Raw genomic sequence first — 15,450 nt, forward strand, 5'->3', positions numbered from 1 at the left:
AAAATCAGATACAAGTTCCAACTTTACTAATCACTAACCATTTGGCTTGGGGAGAAATTTATAACCTTATACAGCTTCAGAATTTCTCTATTTAAAATAAAATGGGGGTTCAGTGGGTAGCTTTTCTATCTTCATATGGATATTCCCCAATGCATCATGACTCCAAGTGCATGGTAGTAAATTGTCTTATGTACATGGCTAACACACCATTATTATATACTGTGTTACGTCTAGCACTAAGCCTTAATAGATGACAAGTTGAATATTACTGTAAAAAAGTATCCTGTTACATTTCATTATTTTTTTATATATAAAACTAAGTTGGCCTTTATTTTAAAAATGCAATGACAGTACCACAGACACAAGGGTGGGTGGTGTTTTCTCAAGATGTGGGTGGATCCTTGGGATTTTAGATCACTGGTTTCATAGACAAACTTAAAGATCATTCATTGATAATTAAGGTAGAGAAAAGCAAGGAATGGCAGGAACGGGAAGGGGTTTTCTGCCACTTTCTGTCCTTAGATGTGATTTCCCACATTTGTCACAGTGTCTGATGCAGCAAGATGCATTTACAAATAATTTACACTTAGAACTCACATAGTGCTATAGCACATGGAATGTCTTGTCTTTATGTTTATTACCAATTCTACATATCAGATGTTACTGATATTTTATTTTATTCATTTTTTTGTGGTGCTTAGTATTGAACGGAGGACGTTGTCCGTGTTGGGCAAGTGCACAGTTGGTGATACCTTGATAAAGGACCCCGAGGCCCTTTAGTAAAGGACTCTTAGGCATCATCCCAGTTGGCCATGTTGGGCCTAATCAGTTTTACAGGTTAGATCTATTAGCCTGCAGCAACTGTGTAGTTTGCTCTTTTTCCTAAACAGGTGTCCAGCCAGCCCCTTTCTCCTCATCAGGGGCTTACCGTTCTTAATCTTAAAGGCTTAAAGAGGGACTAAACCTGGGTCTTTTTTAAAAGATGCTTTACTTTTAGCTTTGGACCTCCCTCAAAGACAGCCATAGAACACAAATCTGTGTCCTTAGCAGTGACTAGATCCTGTACATTGGCATGCTTCTGACATTCCCTACCTAATTACAAACGTTCCCATATACACTCTTTTCCTTTTCTAGAATAGCTTTGCAGCATTCCAGAAAGTAGCTGAGAATAAGTATTGGCAAGTCCATGGATTTCAAATACATATTTTTATATTTAAAGAGATTCATTTAAAACATATCATCCTAAAGCCAAGAACCAGTCCACGAGTAATCTGAGCTAATAATTCTGTGATGATTGAATCACTATTTCTCTTATCAATTTTTAAAATTGTGAAGACAGGTCTGGAGAGATGATGATTCAGTAGTTACAAGAGCATATTACTTTTGGGAAAGAACTCCAATCCCAGCAAGCATATCAGGCAGCTCAAAACCATGTGCAACTCCAGTTCCAGGGGATCCAGTGCCCTGCTCTGAACTCTGAGGACACTACATCCACATGCATAAGCCAAATACTCAAATACACATATACATATAATTTAATTTTTTAACCTTGAAAAATACTTGCTGAAGATGGTCTATAATGACAGTCCCTGTAACCGTAGCTCAAATTAATTTACAACTTTTCAACTTTATGATGGTGTGAGAGTACTCTGTAGAAATCATATCTAAAATTTTGAGTTTTTATATTTCCCTGGACTAACCTCTGATGCTAGCCTGCTAGACTAGTATGTGATGATGCTTTCTAGCAATGCCAAGTGGCAGCATTGAGCCCCAGTTAGCCATCTGACTGTGACTGTGATCATGGCCAACCAACAACCTCCAGCATACTATATTGCAGGTATTATTTGGATATTATGTTTTACATCTCATCAAATACACATCTCTGTGTGTATATGAGCCTTTATTATAAAACAAGCTTGGTGGTAGACGATTTTGCCCAGCTATAGTCTAGTACAAATACTCCTGCGAGCTACCTGATCATTCTTAAGATGGGACAGGCTGAACAACAATGGCCTAGGTTAGCTATATTAAGTGAACTTCTAATTTCAGTGCATAAACCTATGGTGAGGTGAGATGTGTTGATAGTTGGGGCTCTCTTTATCACTGGACCGGATCAATGGATAGCTTCTACTGGGAGACCAAGAGTGGGTAAGCCATTCGGGGTCTTCTTTGTATCTCCCTAGGAATGTTACACAATCCCTTTCATACCATGGGCTTTTGACAAAAATTCTGGCCTTCTATCTTCATATTCATCAACTTCCTATTATGGAGTTCCAAAGTCCTGTGACTTGAGAACACTTCCAAAAGCTTTTATGTGGACTTCATGGGATAATGGAGACTCAGTTCTTAAAACAACATGGCGCTTGGTGTGAAGTGACACTCAGTGAGCCATGGTAACAATGGAGGCTGCTGTTCCCTTAAGAGAAGAGGTTTCTGCAGCCTGTATGTGTGCATGAGTGTTGGTCACCTGTGATACTGTATTCAATGACTGGGATTCTGATTGTTACATATACGGAGAGAAAAAGCGATGCCTTGTAGCCCCTTAAAGGATGTGTTTAAAGAAGCTGATTGGTGAAATCTAGAAAGACTTGAAAACTTAGGATAAAAATACAGAGAAAGATCTTGACTCCCAGGTCCCTCTGAGACCAGTCTGTGCAGTTGAGAGTGCAGACTGCGGAGGGTGAGCGAGTAGACTGCAGAAGCGACACAGCTTCTGAGACAGGCAGAAGCAACACAGCTTCTTGGACAGGTCCTGTTTTGGGCTGCAGACATCCAGGCACCTTCCCCGCCAGAGGAGAGGTGGCCACCCAGGAGGGCTATGACCCCCAGAGCAGGTGAGGGAGTCATCTTGTCTCCTGGGTCCATCTGAGACCAGTCTGCCCAGTTGAGAGTGCGGACTGCAGAGGGTGATGGAGTGGACTGCAGAAACCACACAGCTTCTGAGACAGGCCCTGTTTGGGGCTGCAGACATCCAGGAGAGGTGACCAGAGCATGTGGAGAGGTGACCACCTGGGAGGGCTCTGACCTCCAGAGCATGTGAGGGAACTATCTTGTGTCTTGGGTCCCTCAGAGACCAGTCTGTGCAGGTGAGCGCTCAGACTGCAGAGGCAACCCATTATCTGGGACAGGCCCTATTTCGGGCCTTTATCTTCAGCCAGGAGGCAGGTGGGAAAGCCAGACCTCTGTGCACCTTCCCTGCAAGAGGAGAGCTTGCCTGAAGAGAGTACTGTGACCACTGAGACTCAGAAGAGAGCTGGACTCCCAGGTCTGCTGACAGAGGCTAACAGAATCACAGGAGGAACAAGCTCCAACCAGAGACAACTATAACAACTAACACCAGAGATTACCATATGGCAAAAGGCAAATTTAAGAATCTTACTAACAGAAACCAAGACCACTCACCATCACCAGAACCCAGCACTCCCACCTCAGCCAGTCCTGGATACCCCAACACACCCGAAAAGCAAGATTCAGATTCAAAATCATATCTCATGATGCTGGTAGAGGACCTTAAGAAGGGTATTAATAACTCACTTAAAGAAATACAAGAGTACACTGCTAAACAGGTAGAAGTCCTTAAAGAGGAAACACAAAAATCCCTTAAAGAATTACAGGAAAACACAACCAAACAGGTGATGGAATTGAACAAAACCATCCAAGACATAAAAAAGGAAGTAGAAACAATAAAGAAAACCCAAAGGGAGACAACTCTGGAGATAGAAATCCTAGGAAAGAAATCTGGAACCATAGATGCGAGCATCAGCAACAGAATACAAGAGATGAAACAGAGAATCTCAGGTGCAGAAGATTCGATAGAGAACATCGGCACAACAATCAAAGAAAATGTAAAATGCAAAAAGATCCTAACTCAAAACATCCAGGAAATCCAGGACACAATGATGAGACCAAACCTACGGATAATAGGAGTGGATGAGAATGAAGATTTTCAACTCAAAGGACCAGCAAACATCTTCAACAAAATTATTGAAGAAAACTTCCCAAATCTAAAGAAAGAGATGCCCATGAACATACAAGAAGCCTACAGAACTCCAAATAGACTGGACCAGAAAAGAAATTCCTCCTGACACATAATAATCAGAATAACAAATGCACTAAATAAAGATAGAATATTAAAAGCAGTAAAGGACAACCTTGAGATTCCACCTCACACCAGTCAGAATGACTAAGATCAAAAATTCAGGTGACAGCAGATGCTGGCAAGGATGTGGAGAAAGAGGAACACTCCTCCACTGCTGGTGGGATTGCAAGCTTGTACAACCACTCTGGAAGTCAGTCTGGAGGTTCCTCAGAAAATTAGACATAATACTACCGGAAGATCCAGCAATACCTCTCCTGGGCATATACCCAGAAGAAGTTCCAACTGGTAATAAGAACACATGCTCCACTATGTTCATAGCAGCCTTATTTATAATAGCCAGAAGCTGGAAAGAACCCAGATGTCCTTCAACAGAAGAATGGATACAGAAAATGTGATACATTTACACAATGGAGTACTACTCAGCTATTTAAAACGATGAATTCATGAAGTTCTTGTACAAATGGATGTATCTGGAGGATATGATCCTTAGTTATGTAACCCAATCACAAAAGAAGTCATTAGATATGCACTCACTGATGAGTGGATATTAGCCCAGAAACATAGAACACCCAAGATACAATTTGCAAAACACAAGAAAATCAAGAAGAAGGAAGACCAGTGGATGGATACTTCATTCCTCCTTAGAATAGGGAACAAAATACCTATGAAAGGAGTTACAGAGACAAAGTTCGGCACTAAGACAAAAGGATGGACTATCCAGAGACTACCCCAACTGGGGATCCATCCCATAATAGCCACCAAACCCAGACACTATTGCATATGCCAGAAAGATTTTGATGAAGGGGCCCTGGTATAGCTGTCTCGTATGAGGCTATGCCAGTGCCTGGAAAATACAGAAGTGGATGCTCACAGTCATCTATAATATGGAACACAGGGCCCCCAATGGAGAAGCTAGAGAAAGCACCCAGGAGCTGAAGGGATCTGCAACCCTATAGGTGAAACAACAATATGAACTAACCAGTACCCCCAGAGCTAGTGTCTCTAGCTGCATATGTAGCAGAAGATGGCCTAGTCAGCCATCACTGGGAAGAGAGAGGCCCCTTGGTATTGCAAACTTTATATGCCCCAGTACAGGGGAATGCCAGGGCCAAGAAGCAGGAGTGGATGGGTAGGGGAGCAGGGCGTGGGGGAGGGTATAGGGAACTTTCAGGATAGCATTTGAAATGTAAATAAAGAAAATATCTAATAAAAAAAAGAAAGAAAACCAGAGAAAATGGAGTCTTTATTCCTTATGGTCTCAAGAATTCATTCTCCTTTTATGACTCTAAACAGACTTGCCTTTCATCTCAAATTAAGGTGTTTTTTTTTTTTTTTAATGCCAACTGTGTAAGAGTCTTGGATAGTCAGGAAGATAACCCAAATGCTTAACTCTGCACCTCAGGCAAACTATCTTCCTTGTCTGAGACATAAATGTATTTTCATAAATACAAGTAAAGGTCAAAGAATAGATACAGTCCTTAAGACACACTACATACATACAAGATGTGCTAACTACCTGCTCTCTCCTCCATATAAGAAGATGTATTTCTAGACTAAACCATACCACTTAAACAAATCATATTGTTCTGCCTATAGAAAACCCATCATTAAATCATGCTAGCCTGATATCAACATGCCATGCTGATGGTGCTCAGCATAATACATCTATAAGCCTTATTATTTGTGCTGTAACAAGGCTACCAGGAACATTTGTCATTAGCCTCCACAGTAAACTTTTTGTGAAGTCCTTCCAGATGAATCCCAGCCTGGATTTAGGATAAAAATACTAATGCCTGTCCCTAGCATTAGAAGCTGGAGTCAGGTACAGATTTGCCGTCAAGCATCAAAGAAACAAGGCAAGAAGGAACCCCTGCATTCATTCGATGTGTTCCATGAGTGTCTACGGTATGCTATAGAATCCAGTGGGATCGAGACACACAATAAAAAATACAGGAAACATTGCTGCCTCCCAGACACAGAGGCCAGTGGGAAGGGAGAGATAACACAATAGGATTATATAGAATGAGCTGGATCTCTTTCAGAGCTCAGACATTGCTCACGTAAAACTAAGACTGCGTTACAAGAATAGGTGGTCCCGACAGAGAAATTCACACCCAACAGAAATCAGGAGAAAATAAGCACCATAGGAAGGGGAAACCTGAGAATGTTCATTGCATGCTGGAGCTGGCCTGTTCTTGTCACCTACCTCACTGTAACAAAACACCTGTATGAAATGATGCACAGGTGAGTCCATACATATGCTCCTGAGGAAGCTGACCTGACTTCATGACTCTAAAACACTGAAGGGAAGAGATATTGAAGCAAGAACAACCACTGAAGCCATCTGATACAAAATCCTACGATTGAACTCATCACACTGAGCCACGGCTGTGACTCTATTCATTTATTTCAAACTGCCACTTGGATATGGCTGGAGCGAGGACCATGCCAGAGACTTCTTCAAACTGAATCTTAGGGGTTTTGATATTCTAGAAACCCAGGGAACAGAATCAAATGTCCAAGTGGAATTCTGGCACAAAATAGGCACAGTCAAACTAGAAGAGTTCTATTGCTAGTTTGTTCATAAGAGAAAATGACCTTTGAGGGTTGATGGCCCAAAGCAACTCAAGGAACTTGGTACTTGGCTCACTCAGTGGAATAACAGCAATAGCCAGCGCTTATTGAAGGTTTGGTTGGTGCCAAGAACTGCTGTCTATGTGTAAGCTACCATCAACTTCATGAGGTGGACAGTATTGCCACTGCACAGCTGAAGAGAGATGCTCTAACATTTCAGCCTAGGTGGTTCTACATTCCAACACAAGTCCCCGACATGGCATTCTCATTCAGAGAGTATCCTCTGTGTGGCATGATCATTTCCAGAGACCGGTGCCAATAGAGGTCAGAAGACAGTGTTGGATACCCATGAATTATAGGCGGTTGTGAAACACCCTGTGTGTGAGTGTGCGTGTGCATGTATGTGATTTGCAAAAGCACTGAGTGCTTTTAACCACTGAGACATCATTTCTCTATGCCCCGCCCTCCCCAACCCCTTACTCTTTAAATCATCCTAGGAAGGAAGTTTCCATAGAAACCCATAAAGTTCTATGCAAGGCTGTCAGCAAGCTCTGTACCCTGGCTTCCTGTCATCGTGCAAATTGTCACTAGTTTTAATTAGATTTAACATGCCACGAAAAAGTGCACAGAGAGAAATGGAGAGCAAAGATTGCAGTGTGGGCTTTCCCTCACAGGCCCAGTGCAGCTGTGCATTAGAACTCTAACACCCCCAGACTGGGAAGAAGAAGAATGCCACGCGTAGGGGAAAATGACGCTGCTGCTGCTGCTGCTGCTGTCCAAATGGGAAACATGGGTGGGGAAAATAATTCAGAGAGAGTGGGGGAAAGGAGAAACGATCCCAAATCCCCAGCAGCTGCAAATAAGAAGCAAGTGAATCTGTTACCTTGGATGAACTCTAATTTCCTGCTCACAGATGGCAGGGTCCTGTTGAGACCCAGGATCCTGTCCAGGTGGAAGGCAAACACTTCACTCATGTCCAGAGGCTGCTTGAGAAGCCCACAGGGGCTAGGCCCGCAGCCAGGCACAGAGCCTGAGGTGCTCCCTTCCAACACCAGCAAGCGGGTACCACTCTTAGAGATCGCTGGTAGGATGCTAGCCACCTCACTATCAGCCAGGAGGCGCATTCTGCGGATGTCTTCTTTACTCAGCCATGAGGGGGCGCTCTCGCTATAAATCCTAATGTTGCTCTCTCGGGCCCTAGGCTGCAGCAAGTTTGAACCTCTAGTTCTGACTCCAGGACCATGCAGCACCCTCCAGGGTCGTTCACCAACCTTGGTTAGGTAACCCTGAACATAGCCAGGTACTTCAGCATATGCTGCCCGTGCAACTTCCTGCTGTATAAAGGATGGTCTAACCAGCACCTCCTGATCAGAGGCTGCAGATGCCACCGCATACTTCTTCCTGCGCTTGGGTTTCACCGTGCCACGGATATTCGCAGGCTTGCTGCGCTTGGAGCGTAGAGTAATGTACACCACGTTGGGCTGCAATGTGCTTCCATTGCCCTGCAACTCTGGAGGGGCCAGGGTACCATCCAGGGGAATCTCCGGGAAGGGTACCTTGAAGATGTCGTGGCCGTTGGGTGGTCCCCTGTCAGTCGTCTGCCCATGCTGAAAGGAACCTCTGCCCACCTGGCTCACCAGAAAGCCCAGGTAGATGGCACAGGCAGTGCCCAGCAGGAGGTTCCGTCTGGTCCTGGGACGCCGACTACTCCAAAGTTTACACACTCGTGGGGCGCACAGGGAGCAGACAAACCAGTTTATGAGCTGCCCCGGCTTGTCTGGACAGGTCATTTCTCTGCCGCTTCCACATGCTGAACTAAGTTTAAAGTCTGCAGCTGGCTCCGGGTGACATGATTCATGGCTTCCTGAATCCAGCCGTCCAGTCCGCTTCGCTATCTAAGTGGTCTCCAACAGGCAGAGAGGTAAAAGAGAAGGGTCGCTGCTGCGGGTTCTGGGAACGCTTTGTGAACTGGCCACCGCAAGCCTTTTAAACTCCTATCAGCCTTTCCCAGGAGAAAGGAGGGCTGACTCTGGGAATGAATGGAAACAAGAGTTGACTGAATCACTAACTCAACCCATTTCAGTTCCTCTACAAGAGGAAAGAGGCGAGTAACCCTTTCCTTCCACAAATTCTACCAAGTTTGGTGTAAAGTTTAAAATGCGGAAGCAAGATAGGTGTGTGAGTCTGATTTTACTTTAAAGTAATGAAGACAAGCTGCAAAGAGCATTTGATAGATCATAGTTAAAGCCACTACATCTGAGAAGCAAAACTCTTAAAAGTCATCAACCAGGATCCCCTGCAGACCCCCTTTTTGTGATTCAGAAATAAGACAAGAAATAAATACTTTTTAAGATTTTTATAGGCACCCTAAGTTTTGTAAGATATATATTATAAAAATATCAAGTAGTGAGTTTATATTTAAACATATTCTCTTAACTAATGTTCCACATTGTTTTCACAATATATTCCATATCTAAAATTGTTATTTAACTACCCCTTGATGTCTATATAACTTGGAAAGGGTGAGTTCTCTCTCTCTCTTTCTCTCTCTCTCTCTCTCTCTCTCTCTCTCTCTCCCTCTCCCTCTCCCTCTCTCTCTCTCTCCCTCTCTCTCTCTCACACACACACACACAAAATTACTTTTTATTTCTTTTCTTTACACTAAAGAGAGCAAAATGAAAGAAAAGAATCTCTAGGTTTTTGGGGGGGGGTTTGGTTTGGTTTTTTGGTTTTTTTTTTTTTGCCTTTTTCTTCACATTTTTAAATAGGGGGGAAAGGTTGTTTAAGAAGAAAAACAAAACTTTACTTACACAGCTGGCCCCACGCTTAGCTCCAGGAAGAATGGAATTCCTGACTCTAATGCACAGAACTATGAAAGGCTGAGGCGCGTAAGGAGAACATATTTCATGGTCAAGGGTGTTCCACCTTTCAAACATCTCAGCTCAGCCTTAAAAGCTGCCGCCTTCTAACAGTGGAGCAAAATGATTTGTAAACTGGCTGCTGCACCGTTTTCAGACACGTGGGGTTCTTTTTTAAGATGATCAAAAAAATAAATAAATAAATAAAATTTAATTTTTAATTTCTCCAAACACAGCTCAGAGCCAGTTTACATTCAAACAACTTTCTGCTCCTTCCAGCCCCTGGGAGCCCTCTAGTGTCTCATTTGCTAAGCGACACAAAAATGTCAGCCTTGGGAAGCTGAAGTGATCTGAAGTGTTTTGCTGGAGTTGGTGGAGACCCTGTTGCCAAATAAATACCTTAGAAAAATGAGGAGCGCTCACTGACCCCTGCCTGACCCCACGGAGTTGGGAAGGGGAAACAAGACACCAGAGTCCAGGGCCTGCAACTTACCTTACATCTGGGCTGTTTGCAGACTAACACTTGTCTCCCACCAGTTCTGGGTGGGGGAAAAACGGCCAGGAAAGGTAGACAAAGCTAAGAAGGGGGTCACTGAAAATGAGTAGAGAAACGGAAGCGTGAGATAAGAGTGGGGTGGGGGAAGATGAGAAGGCTCTGGCGGCATGCAAATGAACACAGCAATGGCCCTCAGAAGGCAGCCTGGACCCCTTCTGATTGGAGGTCTTCTGAAAACAGGTTAGTGATTGGCCTGGGTCATTTGCATGTCCTGGCACAAAGGCAGGATCAGATGACCTTGGGGTCTCACTGGGCTTACTTGTCTCTGCTTCCGCAGCAAACAGAATCAAACAAGAAGCCACAAATGGGATAGGGACGATTACCCCCTTTTTAGAGAAAAGGCTGTGATGTGGCGAGAAATGAAAAGAATAGAATATGATGTTGTATAATCCTTAAAATATCGTGTTACAATGCCAAAAAAAAAGCAAAGATTTTCCCATTCTCAAACTATTCTTCCTCTTTAAAAGTTCTAATACATCATGAAAAGCGACAAATCAGAGATGGACAGGAACCTTAAAGTTCTGGCTGGCTTCGGCTAAACTTAATGAGAAAGGCGCTGAAGTCATTTTCTTTATGCTCCAAAACTCTTAAAGCAAACTCTATGGACATGAATTTGTTTTCTAGAGAGTATCTCAGAAGTTTCTGAGATTGGACAATGGCAGAACTGCTTTTTTTTGGGGGGGGGGGTCGAGACAGGGTTTCTCTGTGTAGCTCTGGCTGTCCTGGAACTCACTTTGTAGACCAGGCTGGCCTCAAACTCAGAAATCCACCTGCCTCTGCCTCTGCCTCCTGAGTGCTGGGATTAAAGGTGCGCACCACCACGCCCCGGCTCAGAACTGCTTTTTATAGCTATCTTATGCTTTACGCATATTCAAAAGATTAACTGACCTAAGTAAGCCTTTACAAAGGAAAGCCATGAGCTGAGGTGTGGCTTGCTGATAGAGCACTGGCTTAGCATGTGGGAGTTCTTAAAGTTCTATTTTCAACAACATAAAGTATTAAATTAAAAACTTAAACATTTGGCAGAAGCCTCTTCCAGACGTTTTAAAGGCAACTTTAGGGGGCACCTAGGAAGCAGAAGGTTGTGCTCATAAATTCGGCTGTTTCCTCCCTTACCTGAAAATAATGTTCCTTATAAGGAAAGAAAGGTTCAATTCATCGTTCTCCTCCTTCCATCACAATGGGGATTAACAGGAGCTAAGCCGTGTGGTCAGCGAAGGATAAGTCAGAAAGGGAACAAACATGGCTCTGCCCCTCAATTGCTGTGGTGCAGACTGGAACTGGTCTCATCTTCAGTATTGAGGAGTCCACATCCAAGAGTCAGACAACAGCGCTCACCCTGAGGGCTCCCCCTTGTGGTTAAAGGAGTCAGCATGGATGAAAGGACCTTCTGGAAGAGTTGGTGATATGTTTGTCTTTCTCTCCTCCTGTCCACACCTTACTGAATTTCTCAAAGAACCGTCTACTGAAACCGGTCATGCCAAGGAAAAACCATTCCTATAGACCTGGGGGCAAGCATAAGAAATTATGTATGTTGTGAAAATAAAATCAGTACATCAGACGAGGCTCCTTCGATGTAATCAGAGACCAGTTAGTATATCATTACTTCCACTGCCCTTCAAACCTATGCTGAGGCCTTATTACCTTCTTCAACCCCCTTGGCTACAACTCCAGGTGGGATCTAGGTCTCCCCTTTCTACCCTGGGGTTGCACTGGAAGGAGGTTTAAAGTTTATCAGTTTTCGTTAGTCCTAGATGTCTCTGCATAACTTATCAAAATGTTTGATTCTGTATCGTAGTCAGATCTTTTCATCTCACAGTTGAATCATACTCCCTCTGCAGAAGCTACATTGGCCTCTCAAAAAGCAATGCACCTACAATTCCAGCATTCTGGAGGCGAAGAATATTAGAGGGCAGCTTGGGCTGCATAGCAAGAAGTTATCTCAAATCCAACACACACACACACACACACACACACACAAAACTACTAAAACAAAAAAAGCAGGGCGACCCATGGTGTTTGTTTGCTTGTTTGTTTGTTTCCTGTATAATAAATTCATTCTGGGCCTTTCTACCTCCTCACCGAATGCTAAACCTGGCTCCATGTATCCCAGTGTTCGATAGACTAGGGGGAGAGCAGAAAACCTCCCCTTTGAAACTGTTGTGAATCTACTGAGTAGGTCCCTAAGCATGGGGCATATGTGCCCTCCAAGGAGCATCTTACAATCTCTTCAAAGGTGCCAATATCACAGCATTTCTCCAGCTGGCTATTGATGTCTCCTCAGACTCTGAAATCCATCATTCCACCATTACACACTAGTTATTACACCTCACCTCTCCTAATTGTTCTCTCAAGCAGCATGTCAGATGACCAGCAAACTGGCTTCCTTAGCCCTGTCTCATAAGGGATGTGATTCAACTGTCTCCATCAGCACCCTTGGTCTACATGGTAAATTCCCTTCATGTGGTGACCCACACTTCATCTCAGAATGCAGAACACTGTGAATGCCCATTCTTGGATATGTAGCATGTAACAAGCAAGGGTCAACAAAGAAAAGGGAAGAGTGAGTGAGTGAGTGAATTTTCAGTGAGAGTGCCTATAAATTATTTTGCCAATAGCTTTCAGAAGGTTGGGGAGTTTGAATCCACAGGGCACACCGTGGTACACCTGACAGGATGCACCACTTCACTGGAAGCTCAATTCAACTGCAGCCTTTCTCCTGCTTGCCACATGGGAATTCTTCATGTGTGTGCTGACTGTTTTCACTCCAGGCCTGGATAGTGCCAAGCTGCCCTGCTAGGAAACTGAAGTACTCTCAACTTCATAATCCTTGAAATACCGTGATAGAGGTGCATTCTTGGTAATAAGGAATATGGTTTGACCTAGATTTTGTTTTGGTTTGGCTTTTGTGTTTCTTTTTTATGTCTTTGTTATTGCTGTTGCTATTTGGTTGGTGGTGATCTTGCCATTATTTTGAGACAGGGTCTAGCCTAGAGTTCACAGCAGTCGTCCTGCCTCAGACTCACAAATGCTAACATTCCAAGGGTGGACCACTTTACCAGCTTGCAACTGTTTAGATAGCACTGTGTGTTTTATTTTTTCCTTGAACTGTGCACAGAAAGTCCCACTTCTTACACTGTTTTGTAGAAACCGGCAGACATCCATGTAGCATGAGAAGTTCCCTCACAGAAACCATCCCTACGGAGCTCCATGTCTACCCTGACTTGCAGTGGAGGGAGCACTTCAGGAGAACCTATCTCCTCAGAGATGTCCTAATAAGTCCCTGACCCGGCACTCATTGTCACAGCTTGCAGGTGCTCATATATAAGCAAGAGATACAGTAGCCATATTCCCAAGAGACGTCTCATGGCATTAAATGTGTTCTTGATCTGTAACCAAAACTGATTAAGAGCAAAAGGATGCTCCTGGCCCCGGTAAAGAAATGTCTTGCCACAATCCATTTAGCCTAACTTCGCTAGAAAGGTGGTGTCGTTTCTTTAAAGCTGTGTGTTAGAATGGTCCTGTTGAATTACCAAAACATGTTTGCATGAACAGACCATACCATAACACATCAAATCCATGCCAGCCATCAGACATCATGGCACATGCCTTTAAAACCAGCAATTGGGAGGCAGAAGCAGGGGGTCTCTGTGAGTTCAAAGCCAGCCTGGTCTACAAAGCAAATCCTAGAACAGCCAGAAATATATAGGAAGACCCTGTCTCAACCCTCAGAAAATATATAGCAGCCAATTTAACTTAAGTTTAAAGAAAGAAGGACTTACAAGGTTGTTATTTTACCTCTTAATCATTTGCTGTTTTATGAATATTAGAATAATTCACATTTGCTTCAATTGACAGTTATTGAGATTTTTAATTTATTTTTAGATCTATTTACTGTGTATGAACATTATGCCTGTCTGTATGTTGTGCACCGTGTGTGTGTGTGTGTGTGTGTGTGTGTGTGTGTGTGTGTGTGTGTGTGGAGATCAGGAGACAGTGTCAGTCAGATCTTCTGGAAATGAGGTTACAGATGGCTGTGAGTGACCATGTGGGTGCTGGAAATTGAGCTTGGGTCCCATACAAGGGCAGCTATGCTGTCTGATGAGTCAATCCTCTGGTTTTATCAGGGAAAAAAAATCTGGAAAATTAACTGAAGACTACGTAAGCTATTACCAAAATATGCAGAGAATCTAGACAACTAAGTGCTTCTATTTCAGAGATGGGCAATAAGTCCTTAGTGTGTGGCCTTGACCCCTGCCAACACACCACTTGTGGGGAAGAATAAGTGGCTGTGTACTGGACCCAGGATACTCACAGCCTGCATTTATGCACATAAGTAAAGATAGCTCAAAACTGGCTCAATGCTTGGGCCCCTAGCAAGAAATTAGACCATAACTGTAAATCATCTCCCCTTACCTCAAGCACAGTTTATTCAACAGAAAATAAGTTATGATACTGTATTTGAAGAAAGGAAGACCTCTTAGCTATGCTACATTAAATTTAGCACACTAGAAATGCTCCAGAATTATAAATAAACATGATACATAGGAGGCAAATGAGGGAGAAAAGTGAGATTTCTCATTCATTTAAAGCTGGGGGTTTTGAGAGTTTGTATGCCACCATCTATGATTCAAATATGTGCAGGATATCTGATATGTGGGTGTGTAGCTTCACATACATGTGTTATGAACTGATCAAAAACCTAGATTAGGAAGGACAGCCTGGGATAACATCACAATCCCTGCCCATCCAACCATTCTCAGCCCTGCAGCTCTAATAGATTCATGGTAACTGTAGGAAGATCCTGCTTGAGGTACCTTCAAGTATTCTGAGATATAATGAGATATAAGCAACACATTTGGGGCTCTAGCTGAGGAGATGTGACACAGGGTCTGATGGCACCTTGCTCTCTCCAGTGCTGTTCAGGCCCATGATGAGTATGGAGCATAGCAGGGCAGCATCCATGGGGTGAACCATGTTATACATGGAGACAGCAGCACTGACAGGTGCAGCGGCAACGTGCCCTTAAGCTGCTTCACGGACAGGAAACGGGCACAAACAAGGCTTACGTGTAGTAACCAGAACTGACAGGCTTATAAGCCTATGAGTGACAAGCCTTGACACCCCTGAGACACAATTAAGAGCTTTATTGAGGGTGCTGCTGGGCTTATCTCAAACAAGAGAGCGACAGCCAGCAATTCAAGTCATTCCTGCTAAAGAGTGCTTGGCGAACCCACAGACTGAAAGAAGTTGGCCCCTGGAATCGGAATCAGTACAGGACATACCCAGACAACAAATTCTCAGCACAAAGGAGATTTATTACCCTGGAGGGGCAAACAAGGCAGGGAGACTGCAAAGCAGCA

The 15,450-nt window shown here is 43.6% G+C and overlaps 1 protein-coding gene across 1 annotated transcript in view; it reads right to left on the bottom strand.

The window, feature by feature from the left end:
- Positions 1 to 9,629, bottom strand: part of Gask1b (golgi associated kinase 1B) — a 65,390-nt gene extending 55,761 nt beyond the window's left edge. Inside the window, exons 1-2 of the mRNA XM_021158640.3 lie at positions 9,484 to 9,629; positions 7,557 to 8,702 (exon numbers count right to left, since the gene is read on the bottom strand). Coding sequence (XP_021014299.1) covers positions 7,557 to 8,463 — 907 coding nt within the window. The 5' untranslated portion in view covers positions 8,464 to 8,702; positions 9,484 to 9,629. The remainder of the gene's footprint in view (positions 1 to 7,556; positions 8,703 to 9,483) is intronic.
- Between the last annotated feature and the right edge of the window lie 5,821 nt (positions 9,630 to 15,450).

This window comes from Mus caroli, unplaced genomic scaffold (genome assembly GCF_978045245.1).
Source record: "Mus caroli unplaced genomic scaffold, Mus_caroli_1 scaffold_3, whole genome shotgun sequence".
In the NCBI taxonomy this organism is placed as follows: Eukaryota; Metazoa; Chordata; class Mammalia; order Rodentia; family Muridae; genus Mus; species Mus caroli.